The sequence below is a fragment of the Lethenteron reissneri genome, chromosome 37 (assembly GCF_015708825.2).
Source record: "Lethenteron reissneri isolate LAM-NWPU_2019-01 chromosome 37, ASM1570882v1, whole genome shotgun sequence".
In the NCBI taxonomy this organism is placed as follows: domain Eukaryota; kingdom Metazoa; phylum Chordata; class Hyperoartia; order Petromyzontiformes; family Petromyzontidae; genus Lethenteron; species Lethenteron reissneri.
In genome coordinates, this window is record NC_083815.1 from 6,671,333 (window position 1) to 6,693,565 (window position 22,233).

A 22,233-nucleotide genomic window follows, 5' to 3' on the forward strand; every position below is an offset into this window, starting at 1 on the left:
GTTCTCTCCTGGCGCTCAGGTTTCCTCCCACATGTAAATCGGTCATTTATTTGGCCGCATAAGATATTCGTATGTTGAGGACAGCAGAGCTTGGGCAGTTGTTGGCTGCAGCCTTTCGGCTCGTCTGCGGTTCCTCCTCGCGCATCTGAGTCGTTCTCTGTCTTCGAGAGTGAGCGAAAACTATACGGCGGTGACGGAGCGCTACAAGGTGACATTACTTTATAGTTGAGACTCGGATATTCATCGTTGAGTCCATCGGATAGGATTTGTTAGCAGATGAGACGTGAGTAAGACCCTTTTTTTTGCATTTTTCTGAATTTATTAAAATAACTTAGGAATAAAATATGCTTGTGACTATTACATATTTCAAAATATTTTAATTACACGTCATTTTTTCCATTTATTACAATAACATTTTTTTCAGTTTATTATAAAAGAAAACAATTCTTATATCTCTATGCAAAATAATCGGGGCGTGGTATGGGGTGGGGTTAAACATTTCAAAACGTAAGTAAAAAGCTTCTGTAAATATTCTCAGTCTTTATCATTATATATGCAGTTGTATATAAAGGTCATTAATTTTTTTTGTATTTTTTTTTAAATCAAGTTAATAATTTTACGATATACACACCGTGATTTACTACATCCTAAAAAAATACTACAACTAAAAATAGTCTTCTTTAATGAAGGAAAACGAATAAGAGTAGGTCAATGCTCGTCCCATGCTGTTGACACTTTCGGCTAATTCTTAATTCCATATCAGCAGTAGAAAATAATCTATTGGCTCCTGTCGCAAACGTGAAGTTCCATACAGAATATGCCCACACACAGTGCTATGCTACGAGTAGCTACGTTACTAATACTGTTTGGAGACATTACATTGACTAAATGACAACAACAACAGCAGACATGTATTTCTGTTTAAAAAAAAAAATCTCGTAATTTTAGCTTTACGGCAGTGTGGTAAAACAACAGTAACAACTGTGTAGTGTTTGCATGCCCTATTTATATAATATACATGTCACAATATAGTTATACGTATATACATATATACAACTGGGTCTGTACAGTTACATACATATGGAGTCTGGCGCTGTTGGGCGAAAGTGCAAAACCGCTAAATTAATGAGTCAATAGCCATAGCCATTCACTTAAAGGGATCGTCATTCATTCTTTTCTGAAATCTGTCAAAGCAGTGTTCATAGTTAATGTAGGGGGTGATCGGTTGATAGCCACCCCACTGATTTCCAATGACAGGTGACGAAATTTAATCGCAGCAGGCAATCGAATATTGTGAGATTGACGGCTTCCTATTCGGCAGACAGGGTGTTAACATATTGAAAGCGTGTAATTGAGATTTGGTGGGTGAAGTGTTGGGGCTTTGACGTAAAACGTTTGATCTTCAACTTATCCCTGTTCTTTTAGTGGGGGGCACATGTTAATGAGCGGGTCTCGGTGTATCGCCTGTTTAAATCCCAATAGCCTTAACGATACCCTTAGGGTTAGGGGACTGATTGAGTTGTGATTGTGGCAGTCCGTTGCAAAGAAACCCGGTTGATTTCTCGTAACGTGTTTTCATTCATCGACCGACAGATGGTTGCTTCATAGACCCCCAATGAAAGTGAGGGGGGTTTGTTTTAATAGCTGTGCGTACATGTGAATGGAATTTGGATCAAACACGTGGGACCTAAGCCTTACAGAAAAACGTCCAAAATTCACCGATTATTTGCGTCCATTAGCTAGTTTACATTTCCTGCGTACAACTGACGGGTTTTCCGGTGTGATGTTTTCTCTCAATGAGCGTTGTTGCGATAATTGAAAGTTATTTTTTTTTTAATATCTATTCTGGATTTTTGTAAAAAATAATATTCCCCAAAAATCGTAGCCTACGAGTTGTGAACAGGATAAAAAAGCTGTGTTGTTTATACAGGCTGATTCATTTATAGATATCTCACTGATTTGTATTTGATGGCCCTTTGCGATCCCGACAGGTCATTGAATCCATAATACAGGTTTTTTTTGTTGTAGATCGCGTAAATATATAAACGTGGCTTCGCTCTCCAACACATCGGTGTGCTGTACTAGTAACGAATTGGCACGTTCTGTTTACGTGACAACCCTTACTAGTTGGCTGTGTCGGGTGGTGGTGGGTTTAACGACACATTTATATACTTACGCGATGTAACCCCAAAAAAACCTGTATTATGGATGATATTGGTCACGAAAGCCTGCGTGTTAAACAAGTAATTGACTACTTGATTACGAAAGCTGTGTTGGACAACAGTGTACCAGCAGTGTCGTCGCAAGATTATTAATAGGCTTTAGCCATTCTGGCAATAAAACAGTTGTGTTAAGATGTTCAGACGCCCAACAGAAACCTTTTTGCAAGATATCATGTCTGCATTAACCACACATACTTGTGGTGAACATGCAAACGAAAACATGCTCTGGTAATATTTGGCATTGTCTTTGAAACTGATTGGTCTACACCAGAGACAGCCTTCTTTGGGGCCTAGTCTCAACCAGTGTTAGAGCAGAGAACGCCAAAAGGCCTTTTGCATGTTTTTTGTTGGCATGTTCACCACACGCACCGTGTGTGGTTAAAGCAGACACGATTCCTTGCAAAATGTTTCTGTTTGGTGCTTGAACATCTTACAACCTGTTTTATCGCCAGAAAGGGTAAAACCTATTCTTATTCTTTGATCCTGGCAAGAAAGGCCCCATGTTTTAACAAGTCTGTTGCGATTGATGGGAGAAGTTTCGGGTGCATCTTTCCACAGCGTCTCATCATCTGAGGAATACCTTATTTACTTTCAAGAATACTGTCGCAGTATTATTTCAACGGTTGTGCTTAAATTCGCTTTACCATCGCCACACTTTGTCCCCCCTTTACAGCGGTGGAGGTGGGATGGAGGGATCGAGGACTGGAGCGAGGGGGGAGACAGGTGGGAATCTTGGCGCAGAGGCGGTGGAGGAGAAGGAGGCGGGGATGGGGGGGGTCTCGGGGAGGAGTCAGGTGGCCCAGGAGATGGCCGCGCTGTGCTCCTTGGCCTTGAGTCTGAGCGCGGCGATGCTCGACGTCTTGCGCTCCGTCTCGGGGTGCAGCTCGAAGCCGTTGATGGCCGCCGCGGCCGCGGCCGCCGCCCCGAGGGCGGGCCCCGAGAAGAGGCCGTTCATGCCGGCGGCCTGGCCCAGGTGGTGCGGGTGGTGGGGCGCGTGGTGCGCGTGGTGGTGGGGCGCGTGGTGGTGGGGCGCGTGGCCCGTCTGCTGCGGCGCGACGCCCATGAAGCCCGACATGCCGCCGTGGGCGTGCGCGCCCATGCACGAGGGCGGCATGGCCTCGTGCGACATGACGCACGACGACATGGGCGGCGTGCCGCTGCTGTTGCCCCACGACGTGTTCTGGATCTGCTGAAAGAGAGGAGAGGGAAGGGGGGGGAGATGGCACGCGCAATGTTAGCGCCGCTGGATCACGACCGGCGTGGTTCTGCGTTCACATCGGGACGATTTGGCCGGCTCGGCTTCTCCGCAAATGCGTTTCGTCTACGCATGTGGCGCAAAATGAGTGGTCATGATTTATTGTTTTATAGGCTGATAAACGTGCACGTACCGTCACGACCTCTCCGATCTGCTGATTTTTACATCTGATTCATGTGCCGAGAACTAGACTCTGCACCTGGAGTAACCGAGGCTCTGAATGTGCTGCACCGTGACTATGGAATGCCCTCTCACCTGCGGTTAGACATGCTTGCCATGTTGAGGTCTTCTCTAAAGATTTGCCTGTTTTGCCTGGCCTACACTTCCCATATATGACCAGTGGACTCTGGACTTTGTAGTATTTCTATTTCCTAACTTCGTGGATGGGACGCACTGAGATCCCTGGATGAATTGTGCCTGATAAATGTAATTATTATATATTCATAAGATATTTTACCCGAATAATCATTTGAGATGGAACATGTCATTTGCAGGGGTGACCACTGTTATTATTATTTTGGTTGTGTAAAAATAATAATAAAAAAATAGCCAATTCGTGGTAAGTCAACAGTGGATGACTGTTTGATTTCATCTACTTTTCCACGACTTTATCCGAATAGCGCCGTGCCCCGAGGCCGTGAGTCTATTTACAACGACCGCAGAGCAGTGCCGTCACAGAGAGTCGAACGATCTCCGGTCAGCGCAGTCGGGGGGGGGGGGGGGGGGACGGACAGCGCTTTCCAACCCGCTGTGCCACTGACAGCACTGTTCGCCACGTGACACTCAAACCGATATTTTAATCCTCAGGAGCTGGAATTTAGCCAAACGAAATGCGGAGCCAAATTTAACGAGGTGGATGTTTTGTTGCTGTTGTTGTTTTCTAGATTTGAAGCTTTCGTGACTGCAAGGATTCATATTCTTAGGTTTTTTCGGTAAAGTCACGTAGGTAAAACACATTAAAAATGAAATAAAAATCACGACGTTTCGGAGGCAACACAAGCTTCCGTCTTCAGGTGGTACCGTCACAGCCACGAAAGCTGTATCAAGTTGTTGTTGTTGTTGTTGCTGCTGCGTGTGTGTGCAGTCACGGGCGACCTGATTTGAGAACATCGACTCGATACACTTGAGAACCCAGTTTCATCTCGGGTGGATTCCAGGAAACATGAGCAAGCAGAGGAAACCCAAGCGTGTGTGTATGAGGGAATCTCTAACACATTGCCACAGATTGTTCGGCGAACTAATTGCGTTACTGCAATTGCTGGCCGCTACATTGTTTGATGTAGTAGCCAGTAAAGTCACTAAGCCTGGCCTCAAAAGCACCACAAAGGAAAATAATGACGTTACCGAAATTAAAATAATTTTAGCTGCTGTTTAAGAATTTTTCACCAATGTTTGCTCAAGAACTCCAATTTGTGTAAAGCTTCTGCCCGTGGTTTGGCTTCCAATTGAAGCAGTCTACTTGCAGGTGTGAAGTTAGGTTTTGCTTGGCAAAGAGGAAAAGTAACCATGTCCTGACGTTAAAGATTGACTCATGTTTGATCGCAGTTTTACCCTCAAGAAGGGGTATTTTAGTAGTCGGGTTTTACCCTTTAAACTGGTACAAAAACTGACACCTTTATACAAGGCATCATGTTTGCAATAACTACAACACAAGCAGTCAAAATGCAAACAAAAAGAAACAACTCTGATAATGATAATGATATGCACTGTCCTTGAAGTTGATTGGTCCACACCCGAGACAGCTTTTCTTAGAGCCTAGTCTCCATTGGTGTTGGACCAGATGACGCCAAAAGGCATACAACTAAAAAACAGCGCACTATCAGAGTATTGAGAGGGGTATTTTCTACGAGGCATAAATCAACTGGGCTTGTGGAGGACTGCCGTTCGTGGGCGGGACTGATGACGAAGTGGCAGCCAAAGGAGGGATTTGTCCGAGGCTAAGCAATAATCTTGTCGTGTGCAGGCACTTAGATTAACTACACTGGTCAACAACAAAAATTAAAAAAATTCTGGCCTGGACTTTTGCAGCTGTTTTAGACTAATTTCAGGGTGCTGATTCCAAATCTGATCTCAAATTCGCTCTATCACATCTCATTTTATGCTATCGGCATACCAAATTTTCATTGATTTTACCCGAAATTAACTCTGTCACTTATGATTGCAAGTTGTTGCGAGTCAGCTTTCGTGTTAAAATATGGTGCTGTATTTTTAGGATAGTGTGTTTATAATATCATTTTATGTAGATATCCACATTTATTTAATATTTTTCTTCTGCAGTTTTTATTGAAAATTCAATATTTGATATCTCAAAGACCTGATGTGATAAACAAAAACTGATGCCAGATTTGGAATCAGCACCCCGAAATTACCTTAAAACCGTTGGAATACCTTATGCCAGAAAAAGTGTGTTCACCAGTGTTATGAAACACGTGACCAGAGTAGGGTGTCCTTGACTTGTGCTATTTCATCGCAAGACTGAGAGATGGTGGCAGCTTCGGGAGGCGTTCATGCAACGGTGAATTTATCCACGCAGTTGATTTTAATCGCATAGGGACCCATCAACTTCAACACGATCCCCCAGTGGCTTTGAATAAAATAATTGATTGATTGGATTTAGCTTGCATAGCATTAGCTTATTACGGTATTTTTATATTGGCGTGAGAAAAGTAATTAAAATCCTCCAAATATATTTTGTTGACGCCTTAAGGGGCTGTGAAGCAAAAAGAAAAAGTCTGCCAATGTAAACATTTTAACTTGAAAAAGTTATGATTATTGACTTATTTTCGTATGCAATGATAGCCCAACCCACGCGTTGCCCATTGGTGCAGATCTGAACATCGTTCCGTAGATCTCTGGCAGGAATTCAAATTCTATTTCTCGCGTCGATCATGTCAGTTGTAATTGCTCTTGGTCGACGGCTGCACAAATACCGTACTTTATTCATGTATACAAATACAATATGTTGAACAGATGAGTGTATGTTACGTATATTCACGCAGTATTTAGAGAGCCAATCAAAGTAGCTTTGGTACAAGATCTGCCATTTCCTATCCACTGCTGGATGAAGGCCCCCCCCCTCCCCCTTCCCAGGCCATAGCCTGCTGGGTAGACAGACGCGGTGAGATGTCGAGGATTATTTTAACGCTTCGATCAGAGGCAGCGAGGGTTGAAAAATCTCTGCATGGCAGGCCGGGCACATGAAACGTCACCAGTAGTTACAGATGAATGGAGAGAGAGAGAGAGAGAAAAAAAAAGGCCAACCCAAAAGGGAATCAGTCTTACTTAAGTTACAAATTCGCTAAATCAAATACATTCCTAAAAAAAAGACGTAAAAATGACTCTTGCACAAAAAGTTGAAGTAACAGGGATGCGTTGCGTTTTATTTTTTACTCCTAGTCAGGTGAGAACCCATTTGGATGGAACATATTTTTAGCAAGGCAGAATAATGATGTACAGGTCACAGAGGCAGCAAATGAGTAATATAGCGCACTGCTGTGCATAATACTTTAGTGAGATTAATTACCAATTCCTTGCCTTAGAAATTAGCCGCCAGCAAAAGAAAAGTGAGAACTGGTGCCGCCAAACCATGTGCACATACGGTGTGCATCTGTCCCTTATTTGTAACGTTTAAAGATTGTTTAACGTATTCATTTACAGCACTTTGTTAATCCACTGTTAGATTAAGACCTCAATACTCCTCTCGATCATGGGCGGTTTTGTCCATACTTCACCACGCTGGTCAATGCGGGTTGGTAAAGTGTGGGGACCCAGAATCTGTTCAGATATCACTTCTCATCATTGCTGGCCGTGGCCCAGAATAAAACTCGCTGGGTTCAATATGCGGTGTGCTAACTGCAGCGCCACCACTCCACCACCCCCCCCCCCCGCTCTCCCTCCGCCGTTGATATAATATTCAATGTAACAACAGCCCACAATGTGTGCCACTCGCAACACGTTTTCATTTACACATTATAGGACTTGTATTTCAGCCCAATAATTACGCTCGTTTATTAAAGCCGAAACCCGAGCTGTTGAATCTGCAAAAGTGATAATTGTGAAGGAGCCCTCGTAACTTAAACCTCTTGACCATAAATATATCTCGACATGTGCCTCTCGAGTCGGGAGGGGGAGGCGTCAGTTTTTGTGGGTGGCATTTAATTTAATTTGACATTGCCACGCATTAAGACACTGTCTTTCCGACAGACCTGTTCTTCACCTGAGGACGGCTGCTTGCGTTGTGGCCGAAACGTCGTGAGAATTGTATTTTATTCTGTTTTATTTTTGTTATTTTATTATTTCCCTTCTACGTGACTTTACCGAAAGAACCAAGAAGATTGCCGCACTGTTAAGCCCTTATCACGTCCACGTGAACTGGGCTGGCGACTTGAAGTTGTCGAACATCCTTATTCCGCAGATTAAAATTAGCACGGCTTGCTCGTATTGTTGGCAAGAACAAATGCCACCGCTGTTGCCGCTAATGTCACCGTGTTCAGAACAGTTACCAATTTAGTTTCTCTTGCACGCGCGGTATTCCGTATGAGGTTGACGGGCAGGCTGCTTGACATTTAACAATGGTTTTCATTTACACACGCGGCCTCTATCCGTTACTCGCGATGACAGCCAAGAGATATTTGAATCTGGAGTGCGCCTGGAACCCTTTTCACGCTGTGAAGACAACGGGCCAAGTTTCTCTTCGGGTTTTAAACGGCGCACACGTGAGATGTAGAGTCTGTGTTTTTTTTGTGTGTGAAGGCAAGGCACTTTGCAAACTCTCCGGCACTGTTTTTGTAAAATATCAAAATATGTGGCTGCCTCTATCTTGATTTAATAATCGCACGATTGGTTGATTGATTCAGAGAAGTATGAAGAACGCCAGTGAAACAGTTGTAGCATCGGCGCTGAGCTGCAGACCTCTTTGGGAGATGGCCACTGAAGATATGTGAGCAATGTTGACCCTTGCAAATCTGACTTTGAGGCATATGCATAATGTTTGAATGCAGGAATTGGGGCACCTTTCCTACAGAGTATTATATTTCAAAGGATGTAGCGTGTCGTTCATGACTGCCTTTAAACCTGTTAATCATAGCCATAAAAGGACACATGCTTAGATTTGCGCCTTTTGGCGTCATCTGGTCGAACACCATATGAGAATAGGCTCTAAAGAAAGCTGTCTCTGGTGTGGACCAATCAGTTTCAAGGACAATGCATAAATTATTAGAGTATTGTTTTTTGTTTGCATTTGACTGCAAGTATTGTGGTTAATGTAAACATGATTCCTTGCAAAAAGGTGTCAGTTTTGTTGCCAGAAAAAAAAGGGAAAAACCCTATTAGTATCTTTAGATTTGTTATTATAAGGCATTGCTGCAGCCCTGCAAATGCTTGCCCACACAACTGCTTCTTCACCTGAGGACGGCTGCTTGCGTTGTGGCCGAAACGTCGTGAGAATTATTTTATTATGTTTTATTTTTATTATTTTATTATTTCCCTTCTACGTGACTTTACCGAAAGAACCAAGAAGATGAATCCCTGCAGTCACGAAAGCTTTAAATCACACCACTGCTGTCGGAGGGGCCTCCACTCCAGGGAGCTCGAGCGAGCCCCTCTAGACGCTATTTTGGCCGTCTCGTCTTGGAAGAGGTGGGAGATACCCCCACTTTACCCCACCACACACGACCTTTCTATCTCCTGTCTACTACCCGTGATGTACTCATGTAGATTGCTCAATGCCACGCCGGGAGATAGAAACGATGCTGCAACCTCTGCATCTTGCGGGTCTGTTGCGCTAAACCATGACACATCGTGTGGCAGCGTCGCTGCTTGGATTGTGCATTACTGGTGACTAAAAGCAACTTTCTGTCGCTTGCTGGGCTCTGGATACGAAGCTGGATTTGTTGGTGCTTGGAGAGCCATGCACGCTGGTAATTTAGTGCCCTTCGCCAGCACTAAGAGTAAAAAATATTTACGAGATCCCATATATTTCTATGATGTATTTGAACATTTATTCGCCCAGAATGTCACGACATTCTTCAGGGTTTATTTGTGGGAAACTTTTTTTAAAATATTCTTTTGGCAAAAAAACAAAACCCGTCCGGGAGATGCTAAACAAACCGTGAAGCCATCGCAAAGAGTACACGGGGCCCCAAATGTGGAATTTCTGAGACACGCAGGGGACAAGTTGAAGCCTTACTCTTTTCAATCTCCATGCATCTTGCCCATTCCAGTGCCTTCGAAGAGCCGGCGTGTGCACGCGTGGGCCTCCCAAACAAAAAAAAAACCGAACATTTAATTTTATCCCTTGGCAGTTGTGTGTCTATTCCGAATCCCTGCCCGCTCCTCGCTTGCCAGCCGCCGCGGCCGCGTTTCAAGCGATGGCATTTTCAGCTTGCGATAGGCAGAGCCAAACAATGCCCCCCCCCCCCCCCCCTTGGATGTCTATGGATTGTTCCCGACTGGGAATGTGGAAAGAATGAAAGAAGGGGGGTTGGGGAGTCGGGTGACGCTCCCGTTGCCGATATGCAATCAACAGCACGTAACGCAGAACTGCCCCGTTGCACGTGAGGGAGTAAGTATTGTCATCGTTATTATTACTATACAGTTAGTATCGCTTCCGAACGTCTTCGTTCCTGACACGATCTCACTCGATGGGATCGTGTCAGGAACGAAGACGTTCGGAAGCGACTTGGTGTGGCCCGCATTGCGGACAAGATGCTTGAGGCAAGGCTTCGGTGGTACGGCCATGTGATGCGAAGTGAAGAGTCATCAGTGGCCAAGACTGCCATGCGTATTGAGCCAGAGGGCCGCCGTCCACGCGGACGTCCGAAGAAGCGATGGATGGACCGAATAAAGCAAGACATGAATGCGGTCAACGCATTCCCCGAAGATGCCCTGGACCGAGCCAAATGGAGAAGACAATGCCGAAAAGCGGACCCTGCGCCACAGCGGGAACAACGCTAGGAAGGAAGGAAGTTAGTATCATTCAAAAATAGAAATAAGTTTGCTCTTGGTTGTATTCCAACGTAACGTATTTCACAGTAAACGTACGTGACTGTTGACCAAGTTTCTTAAATCAGTTTAAGACGTCGCAGGCTTTCGTGACCAATATCATCCATAAGTTTTTTTGGGTTAGATCGCGTAAATATATAAATGTGTCGTTAAAACCCGCCACCACCCGACACAGCCAACTAGTAAGGGTTGTCAAGTAAACAGAACATGCCACTAGTACAGCACCCCGGTGTGTTGGAGAGCCAAGCCACAACATTCACAATCTGAGTATTTCTGATTCCACTTCAGCAGTGATCTCATCGACAGGGATTGTACATGGGGCAATAGCAAAGTTAAGACATTCAGACAGGACTGAAACCATATTGCTGGATAATCCAACATTCGTCATGTTGATAGCCGTTTTGTTAATAATATGTTAAATGTTTTAAATAACTCTGTCGACCCAGCAGTATTAACGGGTGCAACGCAGTCGATCACCAAATCGTGTTGGGGTGCGGTACAGTGTGGCTACTTTCACCCCTTGCACGACGCCTGGCCATTGTGGAAGAGTGGGACCCTTCCTCCAGCATTGGCATGAGCAAGCCATTGCAGGTCTGCACTTTTACCTTCTATTCATGATTGTTATTTGGTAGTGTGACATTCAACATATTACTCTCACCTGATTATCATCATCATCATCATCCGTTATTTGTACTGCGCCTCTCATGCAGTGAATTTCGAAGTGCCGGAACAAAGTGGTATTTGAGATAATTACTAGCTTGGGAAATGGCCTAATATGATGCTCAAAATGAATACAGCTTAAACAATATGCACAACAACCTAGAATAATTCAATTTGACTCGAGTTATCATATTTCCTTTAACCTTAGTTTTTTATTCTATAGTGGTTCTATAATTACATGGAACTGCAGCATCTAGTGGCATGTTTCATACTAATTAATGATTGATGTTTTGTAACAAACGTATGTATGCTGGATAGATTTACTGAGACCATTGATCTAATCAACTTAGAGATAAATATTAAGATTCCAAAGTAATCACTGTGTGTATTTTCAAGCAAGTACATTGGCATTGGTGCATGGTGATCTATGCTTACAAACATTGCGATAATTTTTGTTTACATTAATATTTAGCATTTACTGTACTGCAGATTGCATGTTTTGGTGTCCTAATGATAACAATAGACAATAATCAAAGCTCTGTCAATTCACTTGTGGATGAAAGCCTCTCCACGCCGTGTTCGTCATGGCAGTTAGTTTGACCGTAGTTCACCACTGTGATGGTTAGTGAAGAGGAGAAGCTAGTGACCTGTTTTGATATCACCCGCCACCGATGTTAGCCAAGGCTCGGCATTCAACTCTGGCCGTCAGGTTCATAGTGCGGTGCGCTAACCACTGCGCCACTGCTCCCCTGATTTGATATTAAACAAGGTAAAGGTGCAGCCCTGCAATTGCGTGCTCACGTCACTGCTGGCAGAAGGGCCTCCACTAAAGGGAGCTGCAGAGATTCCATCCAGAGGGTTACTTTGGCCTGCTCTTACCAAACTCATTTAGGCTGCTGAGTATTTCATTAGGCTCCCCATTGTTCCCGCTGGTGCACCTTTGATACTTGCTTCAATCAACAGATGTGCTACCGGGAGGCTGTGGATCAGAACCGCCGACTTCTGGCTAAGTGGCGAGTAAGCGCATCGCATGGCCTGAAGTGAAATAGCCGGCTTGCAATTGTGTGGACATTGGAAGGCTTGTACTCAACTAATGTTGCCATTCGACTCAAAATGGATACACCAGACGCTGGATATAAGCACACCTGATTTAAGCACGGTTCTGATATTAGCAACACACACATTCGGTGGGGCAAGTTAAAGGGCGACTTCTGATACAAGCACACTTAGTTTCAAACAAGGAAATAAAAGACCGTGTGAACAGTACTCAGCATCTGTGCGTTATGCAAACATAACTATCGGCGTTTCCTGAACAAGTGCATTGTGGTCTTCTTGCCTTAGGTCACCATCAGTATAAATGTGAGTAAATGTCCCCGACTGACAGCAGCAGTGATAAACAACCGTGGACCGATTCCTAACCTCAACTTGTCTATCTGAAGGCTTCAGGGCGTCACTTATGACTCCATTCTCCCCTTGTGAAATGTAATTGACTCTGACCGAACAGTGTTGTGTAATTGTTATAATGGGAACACTGTGGGTTGAAACTTCCCAGAGGAGACATTTCCAATTTGTAAAGCTTTTTTTTAAGTGCAGCTCGAAAGTGAATCATAATAATAACGTCACTATATTTGATCTGGTATAGATGAATAAAATGCCAATTTTCAGTGTCGGAATGAGGGAAGGTGGTGGGGGCTGTCAACCCATTGCCCCCTCCCCCTTTAGATTTTATACCATCAGAGATGGCGACGGCTTGGATGCCTTCATCCAGCAGTGGATTTATTATGGATGCTGATGGTGATAGTGTATTCAATACTTTGACTGTACATCCAATGCGTCCTTGTATTCTTTAAATTATGGCTCAAATAAGTCACTGGCGAGCTACAATTTCACGCTTTCAGTCCGCTCAACGACCTTATTTCTCTTCAACATGCATCTTTTAGTTTTTACCCCTTTAAAATATCCCCAGACATTTCTTTCAACAACAACAACAAAACCTCATAAGACGAGCATGGAGAAAAAGTTGAGTTTCATTTGTTTGACCTATGCCAAACGTCATATGTATAAACATTGCTTACTATCAGCATCAGAATATTTAAGACTGGAGGAATCCGATGAGCCATTGAAGCTCTTTTTTTCACAGATGTCAAGTCGCCCCTGTCAACCCATCCGGTTTACCGGTATTCTTGTACAGGAAAATTGAGATTTCAGGTCCATACGGCATACAGCCGTTTCAATACGGGCGAAAAATAATAATATTTTTGTCTATTTGTTTGTGTTTCTCCCTTGTGATGGGACTTTGTAGGATGAACGTTGAGATGTATAAGGGCACGAGGTGACCAATAAGGTCTGAATTGGTCTGTGATAAAGTAGGCACTGCTAAGGGTATGAGTGCCGGAGTACAGAGAATGCCCTCAAAGATGTGTTGTCAAAAGTCTGGCGTGCTACGAATGTATTATGATCCTAAATTGGATCATCAGAGAGAAAGAGGTCGTGGCTCAAGGTAAATACGTATGGGTGTCACAACGCTCACTCACGTAAGAGTTGTTGCTAGGGATTACGTCATCACTCCCACTGCACCAGCCAATCACCTGCCGGAGACACATACCCTGCATGTAACTTGGCCGCCATGACACCACTCGCGCTACGCGGCTGACATGACATCATCGCCCGTCTTTAGTGTTGCTCATGTTGTTAATTATTGCGTTATGTTATTCTTTATTATCAGTTACAATCGACTTACGAGTGGTCCGGACCACTCCATTCGCACGGTTGGCTACGTACGATGCGGAGTAAGTTAAACGTACCTGTCAACCCCATATCAGTGCCTACCTTATTACGGACCATTTCAGACCTTCTTGGTCATTTTCTGCATCACAACGTCAAACAATTGCAAGTACTAATTTTGTAAATAAATTTTTTGTTATTGTTGGTGTAATGATGCATCGATTAAAGTCACCGACACACGCGTGGAATCGTGCGTCTACGAATCGATGTGTGAATCAATTCGTTTACATCGTATGCAGTGGGTTAATGGGAGGCCCGCAGTCAACAGATGCCACTGCATTCACAATTTTAAGAAGAAAAAGAAGAGGAATTAAATAAGTTTGTGACCGTGAATCATGACGATACATTATGTGGAGGGGCTTGACAGTCATGAAGATTGTTGCCCTGAGCTAAACCGATAAAACAAACTGTGATCATACAAATAATTCCAGTGAGTTCACGGTGTCGGCCAAGTCACTGATGAATGCCCAAAACAAACCCCATCGCGTTCAAATTAGTCCTGCCCTTAATTTGGCTAAATTCCATCTCCCTTTCACCGTCACGTGATGAACAATACCCTCATTTGTTGAGCACGTGGACAAAGTTCTGCCCCTCTACTGCGTGGACTAGAGGTCACCGTGAAGGGATCGCAGAGTTAGTTCTTTGATATCCACTTCCGCGGGCCTTTTTCTGACACGAAGGATTGGGTTGCTCTGCGAGAGATTCGAAGAGATTGTCTGTCTCATGGCGCGGGCGGTGATAGCGCAATTTGAATAACACGGGGCGAAAATGACAAAAATTGCATATGCATTTTGGTTTAAAGCTTTAGTGACTGCAGGGATTCATATTTTTGGCTCTTTCGGTAAAGTCACGTAGAAGGGAAACAATAAAATAATAAAAATATTAAACAATGAAATTCTCACGACGTTTCGAAAAAACGCCACTTTTTTCAAATTTTCTTGCTGTGGTTTTCACACCTGATGATGATTGCTTGTGTTGCAATCGAAACGTCGTGAGAATTGTATTGTTTTATATTTTTATTGTTTCCCATTTACGTGACTTTACCTAAAGAACCAAGAATATTGCATATACAATCATAGTATTGTCCCATTTTGTAAAAAAAAAACACACAATCTACTATTCTTAATTATGGATCGTAAATAATGACACTTGTTTGATATCCATCACCTTCATATGGCCACCCAATAGATCTTCTATTGTTACACATACAGTACCAACCTCTCGTTTCAGGCTGAGCCAACTACAGGAGATATCTGACCGTGGAAATGACACCAATTTTTCATATGGCAATGCGTGCTGGGTTTCGCGACGTGACCGAAACCCACTACATATTGGGTTCCGTGAGATTTGAGTATGGCACACTCGGCCATCTATCGGCCCCTAACATCCACACGGCCCAGCCACCACCACCTCCGGATAGAACAAGAACCAAAGGAAAAGATAACGACCTTGCAAAGCTGCTCTTTACTGTTTCTGCTCGTGGCGACGATCGTAATTATCATCATGGTTATTCCGCGTCGTAAATCGAAGGGAGATTTCCGCGGCGAGCAGACGCCGTTGTCGGGAGACGGAGCGCTGCGAGCCTCTTGGTGGTAACGACGTTTCGGCCCCCTCCCCCTTCCCCGGTGGGACTCGGACCACGGCACCTGGTTGGTCGCGGCGAGGCGTCGAGGCCCTGGCTTAACCCCCCCCACCGCCCCAAGACAAACACGAAGCGCTTCGCTGGATTGGCGACACGCCTTGCCACCCCCTGGCCTTTTTAATCGCGCACAAGGGATGTCTTGTTTCGCGAGCAGAAACACGACCGTGAATTAGGGGGGGGTTATGGCGCTGGGCTCCAGTTCCTCCTCGCAGTGCGTTGCAGCTCCCCCCCCATCCCCCCTATCCGCCACTCAACCCCCCCCCCCGCCCCCAACCCCTGTAATATTTCTTGACTTCTCAAATTGACGCCAGCTGTCTTTGTGCGTACGTATGCTGAACTTCTTTCGCACCGTACGGAGCCAACCGCGCTTCAGAGGAGGTGCCAATGTACGTGCACGTGCAAGCCCTTTTGTCTATTCACTGCTGGATGAGGGCAGCCCCCACGCCCTTGCCATTGGCAGCTTGCCCACGTACGGTTGTTTTTGGATTGTTCATGTGTTTTTGTTGTTGTTGTTGTTGTGGCTGTAACCAGGCATCTTCGGTGTAACCCGGTCCCTCATCGAAAATGAGCATGTATTGCCCACTGTGTTTTTAGCTGTGCCAAAAATAAAACCTAAACCAAAGAAAAAAACGTGGTGCGGATCACGCGGGTTTGTTTGACCGTAGTTTGACTGTGCTCGACGATGTGGGGGCAATAGATGCTGGAACATAGTACAGTACAACAATATATCTTGCTGCACTGCCTTCTTGCTCACAACAGCCCCGTAGCAGCCTACAACACCGGGATCATCCGTGGTGGTGGTGGTGGTGGTCGTCTGCCCATCCAAACACATGTCTAGCCTCAACTCTACTTAGCGTCAGAGATCTGACAAGATCAGGGACATTGCAGGTGCTTTGCTCATTGGCAAATGGCCTTTCAGGGGTTACATCGAGAGGGTAATTGAGTGGCGTAGGGAGGAAATGTCCCTCCGTCTTTCAATCGTGTGAATCACGCTCCCCCCCCCACATTCCTCAGCACAGCTAATTTGTGAGTGGGTGCAGCTAAATTACGTGTCAATGACAGTGATGACGATACAATACGTTTGAACGGAAGACAAATGTCTGCCAAGGAGAAAGTCTGGTATCTCCAGGTTTTTTTCTACATTTGTGTATTTATATACGCAGTACATTTCACGAGAAGGGTTGGAGTGGTGGTGCAGCGGTTAGCGCCCTGAGATTGATCCCCAGGCACTGCTAATATCAGTGGCAAGAGATTTCTGAACGTTTGCTGGGTACCCCAACCTGACATTTATCTTCACCAACTCGAACTGACCAGTGTGGTGAAGTATGATCAAACAGACTAAGGGGGCCTTGATCCAGCAGTGGCTTAACAATTACTGTCACACACCTGGCTCAGCCTGGCTCAGCTCAGCCAGGTGTGTGGGATATTTATAGTCGGCAGCTGTGGAGCCGCACTACGTGGTGGTCAGCAGAGGGCAGTGAAGGAAAGTCCATTGTTGTACTGTGTCTCTATGCTCCCACGGATCCCAGCTCCCCGTCTTCACCAGGGCTGACATTTCTCACTCGATATTTTTCAAGACACTGCCAGGCTGGCTTGGAGTAGGGATTATCGGCATAAGGCACTACCACTAGAGTACAAGGAATGCACATCTATATTAACCATATGTTATTGTACCCTATATTACAAGAATCGTATGAACAGGTTTATAAAAAGTAGTGGCATGGGCACAACACAAGGTGAGATGGTTATGGCGTGCCAATATAATTTCCGGACTATTCTAGCTGATACGAAGCACCAATTCTAATTCTACACGTAAAAGACAAAGATCCCCTGTAAAGCCATTAACAGACTGTTAGGGCAAACACTGTTAGAAAGGAGCTCATATGAAGGCTGGCACTTCACACTAAGGGGTGGGTGGCTAACACCACGCCCGGCCGCCTTTGTATCCCCAGTGGCAATGTTTACACACCATTATCAGGTACTCATTTGAGGCTGAGTCGACCTAGAGAGGAGGTCCTGGACCGATTCAGATAATCGTCACTGGTGTTGGCCGAGACCGCTCCCCAGATTCCAAGAACACAGGATGAGATGTTACTATCCTTTGTGCAAGCACTTCCAAGAGTTCATGAACAGTGAGCCTGGTGAAATTTGGGGAGCGCATCGTCAGTAGTGACCCTTTGGTTCCGAGGGTGTTTCGGCCTTTCACACTATACACCCTCCCCAAAGGCGGCCAGCGACAAGGTGATCAATCCTACGCTTGCATCCCATTCCCAATTAGTCATAGGAGTTGCCTTGTTGTTGATAGCCAAACACAGTAAAGACAAATATTCCCACCCCACCCGTACAACCGTATAATCTTTAGATACTTTTTGGGGGGGGCAAGTGATTCGCACGGACAGTCTCTCGTTCTGCGGCAGCACAGCGTTGTGTCGAGGGACGCCCTGTACCTGTGCGTGGCCGTAGTTGTCGGCTCTGGGCATGACCGGCAGCTCGTAGGCGGCCGCAAAGTGGTTCCTCACTTGCTGCATCTGTCCGAACCGTTCTCTCTTGCGCCATTTCGCACGGCGGTTCTGGAACCAGACCTGATGTATTGGCGGGGGGAGGGATCGAGAGAGAGAGAGGAGAGAGTGGGAGAGACAAAGCAAAGAGAGAGAAAAGGTAAAGGACAGAGAGAGCGACATGGACATATGGTTATACAAGGTCCTGGAATTCAACAACTGCACACAAAGGGTATAATTCAATTGTGAAGTGCGTTCTTCAGATTTTTTAAATCAAAGTTTAACATTTCTTCAGAGCTGCTTTTTGTGTTTAGTTTGTTGTCTTTCTCCAGCACCTCCGATTAGCACGGTTGGCTACGTACGGTGCGAAATAGGTTCTACATAGATATAATGTGTTTATTAATTTGATCATTTTGAGCCGGGATCTATTTGCTGCTAGATGACACAATGTAACTATTCATCCAGCACCTGCGCACGAGCCGATTTCATCGCTTCATCTCCACAGTGGAATGGTCACAATGAGACCTCCTTTACCAGTGGCAAAATATAGTAATAAGTTTTTAACCTTTAAACGGTGGCAAAATATACTACTATATTTTGCCACTGGTAAAGGAGGTCTCATAGTGTAATGCTTACCCCGAGCTCTCAATACTCTGATAGTGCACTGTTTTTTAGTTATACGCCTTTTGGCGTCATCTGGTCCAACACCAATGGAGACTAGGCTCTAAGAAAAGCTGTCTCGGGTGTGGACCAATCAACTTCAAGGACAGTGCATATCATCATCAGAGTTGTTTCTTATTGTTTGCATTTTGACTGCTTGTGTTGTGGTTATTGCAAACATGATGCCTTGTATAAAGGTGCCAGGTTTTGTACCAGTTTAAAGGGTTAAAACCTACTAACAGTGGAATGGTCATTTAGCGCAACCGCCACTCTGGGCTGCCACTCCATCAACCACAGGCCATCATCCCAATCTGCTTGTCTTTCACAGTCAATATATCATGTATTTTACTTTACACACGTCCCCTACTCTGTGTGTTCCTCTTCCCACCTCGCAGTGAAATTAAAAGCATCCATCTCCACGTGCTTCTTTGCACACTATTCAGCTTTTGTTCCGCCCGCTTTGTCAATGTTCTTGTTTCTGATTCACGTGATAATTATTACACATTCTGAACGTGTACGGAATGTGGGGAGGTCTTCATCTAGCTGTTGATTAACAAAGAGATATACGTTATTATTAATACTATTGATTATTACTTTCTTTAAATGTATTTGAACTATTTATGATATACGGTATTGCTGCAACGTAGTTAACTAACTTCTCCATTGTTTGGCTGAATTTTAAGAACCATGTAAATGTGTTTTCTTTTTGCAAAATCAGGATTCATATTTACACGCATTGTCAAATATATACTGCGTTGCAGGGCTGGATTTAAAAAAAGTTAATATCTTTCTGCACATAGTTCAGGCTTACCAAAAGTGTCGACTTCTTTGTTGAAATGTAAGCATAGTTTTAATCTAAGCTACAGTGACCAAAAGCAGAAACTAAATACTTTTGTTTACAAACACTGAAGGCGTGAGCGATGGACCTTGACACGATCTCAATAGTTTGATGGAGTAGTGGCACAGCGGTTAGCGCACTGCACCATGCACCTTGCAGCCTGAGCCATGGATAACATCAGCAGTGAGTAGCAATACCTGAACCGTATTCTTTGGGTCTTTCGGTACAGTCACGTAGATACGTTTAAATTAATTAAAATAAAATAAAACTACGTTTCGATCACAACACAAGCGATCGTCATCCTCCTGATGACGATCACCGTCGTAGTTTTTGTGTTTATTTTTTTTATTAATTTGAACCTATGTACGTGACTTTACCGAAAGACCCAAAGAATATGAATTCCTGCAGTCACGAAAGCTTTAAGTCAATATCTGAACCGGTTTGGGTCCACTCATCCACTTCACCAACGTGTGCTGACCAGTGTGGTGAAGTATGGTCAATCAATGCAATGTGGGGAGGCCTTCATGAAGCAGTCGAAATAAGTATAACCAGTAAAAACAAAGTTTTTCACTATAAATCCTTTATATGCGTGGCGGCTAGAGTCCTTTCGTCCTCTGGCTTGAGATGGCTGCCACCTATGGGTCAGATGATTGTCTGCCAGTATTAAGAAATTGGTAATTAAATATTTAATTTGTTTTCCCTAAACTGTGTAAAATTTTGGAAAAAAATAAATTTCACGAACATTAATTGTCTCGCACAACGAGTCTGTGTGCAAAATGTCAGCTCGATTGGATCACGGGAAGTGGGTTAAAAAACGACCGAAAGATTTGCACGGTCGTAAGCAAGCAAGCAAGCACGCAAGCACGCAAGCAAGCAAGCAAGCAAACTTAATATAAAGGATTTAAAAACGAATATCTCTACAATATTATTCATTGTTACGTGAGCCTAACGGTATCGTTCACAGCAGTGTTACTAAAGTGTCACTGTCTACAAACGATATAAACCTGTAGCAAATATTACTGATAGACCTTCAATACAAATGGCATCACATTGTTTACGTGATTTCTGCTCACGGCCAACACCGGTGGCAATTATCCGAACCGGTCCTGGGCCTCCCCTAGGTCGACTCAACCTCAGATGAGTACCTGGTGCGATGTGTAAAGCACCCACCCCCTCGTGTGCCGTGGCGGCCTTCATAGCTGCTCGCTAACAGCACTTGCCCCAACAGTCTGTTAAATGCTATATCGGGGGGGGGGGTCTTTGTCTTTGTTATGTTTTTGTTTAATAAGAGGTGTGGGGAAATGACAACAAAATAACAATAGGTGACGTTTCAGTCAATTAACCTGTTTGATTAAAAATCTCCGACCCTCCCTAAGTGCTGTGAAGGACCATTGCCCGAAACGTCGCCTGCGGTATACGTTTCCTTTCAAAGGCCAAAGTGTTTTTGACGAATGAGTTGTTTCGTGTTTCATTGTCCGTGCTTGTGCACCACTTCCAACTCAAGTCAGCAGCCACGGTGGCATCACCAGACAATGCGTAATGCCAGTGCCGGATGCAGCTCGTTCGGGGTTTGGAGCAAATGTTATACTGGTAGGAATCTCCTGGTTACACCAGCCCACAGGGGATTATTGTGTCCGTCCGTCCGTCGTGCATCCAAACATGGGAGGGGTGGGGCTGGGTGGAGAGGGGAGGGTAGGGAGGGGTGTGGAGGGTGGGGAGGGGCTGGTCACCCCTTGATGCCCTTATAAAACTCAACGTTTAACCTACTCACGCCGGCTTGTGCCCGCCCTCACAGTCGGCCACATTTGCGGAATACACCACGTCGCCGTTGACCCTGGCCATTGACCGAGCAACCCAACGTTCCTACCAGCTCCCTCCGCAGGAATGTGTTAAAGGGGCCCTAAATAAATAACTATTTTTCAAAAATATTAATATTACAAGAACATTTTTTACTTGCATAGTAAAGTAATTGTATTTTTTCATTTGCTATACAGCCAGATAATACGACAAATCGCTAACCTTAAACACCCAGTCGTTCATAAAGGTTGAAGGTGGTATAGTACTATAGTAATAGAGCAAGTGCAGAATCACTGAACCAGAATTGATAGCTTGAAAGCATTTAGCGCGGGGCCCTTGAAAGTGCGCGGCCCGTAGCCACTACACATGTAGTTACTACGTATGTAGTTACTACATAAGTAGCTACTACATGTGTAGATACTTTTGGCTACGAGGATAATCCGGCACTGCACAATGCAATGAGTCCGCTCCGCACACATTCAACGCAGCCTTCAGCTGTCAGCCGTGTCTGGCGTGCCAGCAATATGAACGCGTATTCGTATAACAATAATAATAATCATGATAATACGTTTTGATCATCAGAATCAGTAGCAGCCGTGATCAATCCACGGCTGGATGAAGATATCCCCCCAAGACGTCCCCACCTCTCACAGTCCGTCAAACGCACGTGGCCCACTAAACTGACCACGCACGCGCGAGCTGATCGCGGGGATCTTCGATCATAAGAGGTTTACTACGCAATATCATCGCCTTGCGTTGCGCAACCCTCGCCGCTGTCGAGGGTAGCACGCACCGTTGTTATTGCAACGCGTGGTTGTGCTATTGCAGCCTTTGGGGCAATGCGGCGCTGAATGTTGGCCTCCTGGTGCACCGTG

General features: G+C 44.8%; 1 protein-coding gene across 4 annotated transcripts in view; it reads right to left on the reverse strand.

Annotated features, from left to right (window-relative positions):
- Window positions 1-360: 360 nt before the first annotated feature.
- The window catches only part of LOC133351435 (homeobox protein aristaless-like 4), a 51,563-nt gene continuing 29,690 nt past the window's right edge, over window positions 361-22,233 (reverse strand). The window contains exons 3-5 of one of the 4 annotated variants that reach the window (XM_061566642.1): window positions 18,013-18,147; window positions 13,674-13,727; window positions 361-3,408 (exon numbers count right to left, since the gene is read on the reverse strand). In XM_061566642.1, coding sequence (XP_061422626.1) covers window positions 3,013-3,408; window positions 13,674-13,727; window positions 18,013-18,147 — 585 coding nt within the window. In that variant the 3' untranslated portion in view covers window positions 361-3,012. Of the gene's footprint in view, window positions 3,412-13,673; window positions 13,728-18,012; window positions 18,148-22,233 lie in introns of all 4 variants that reach the window. The other 3 variants (XM_061566641.1, XM_061566644.1, XM_061566643.1) reach the window with 3 other exon arrangements.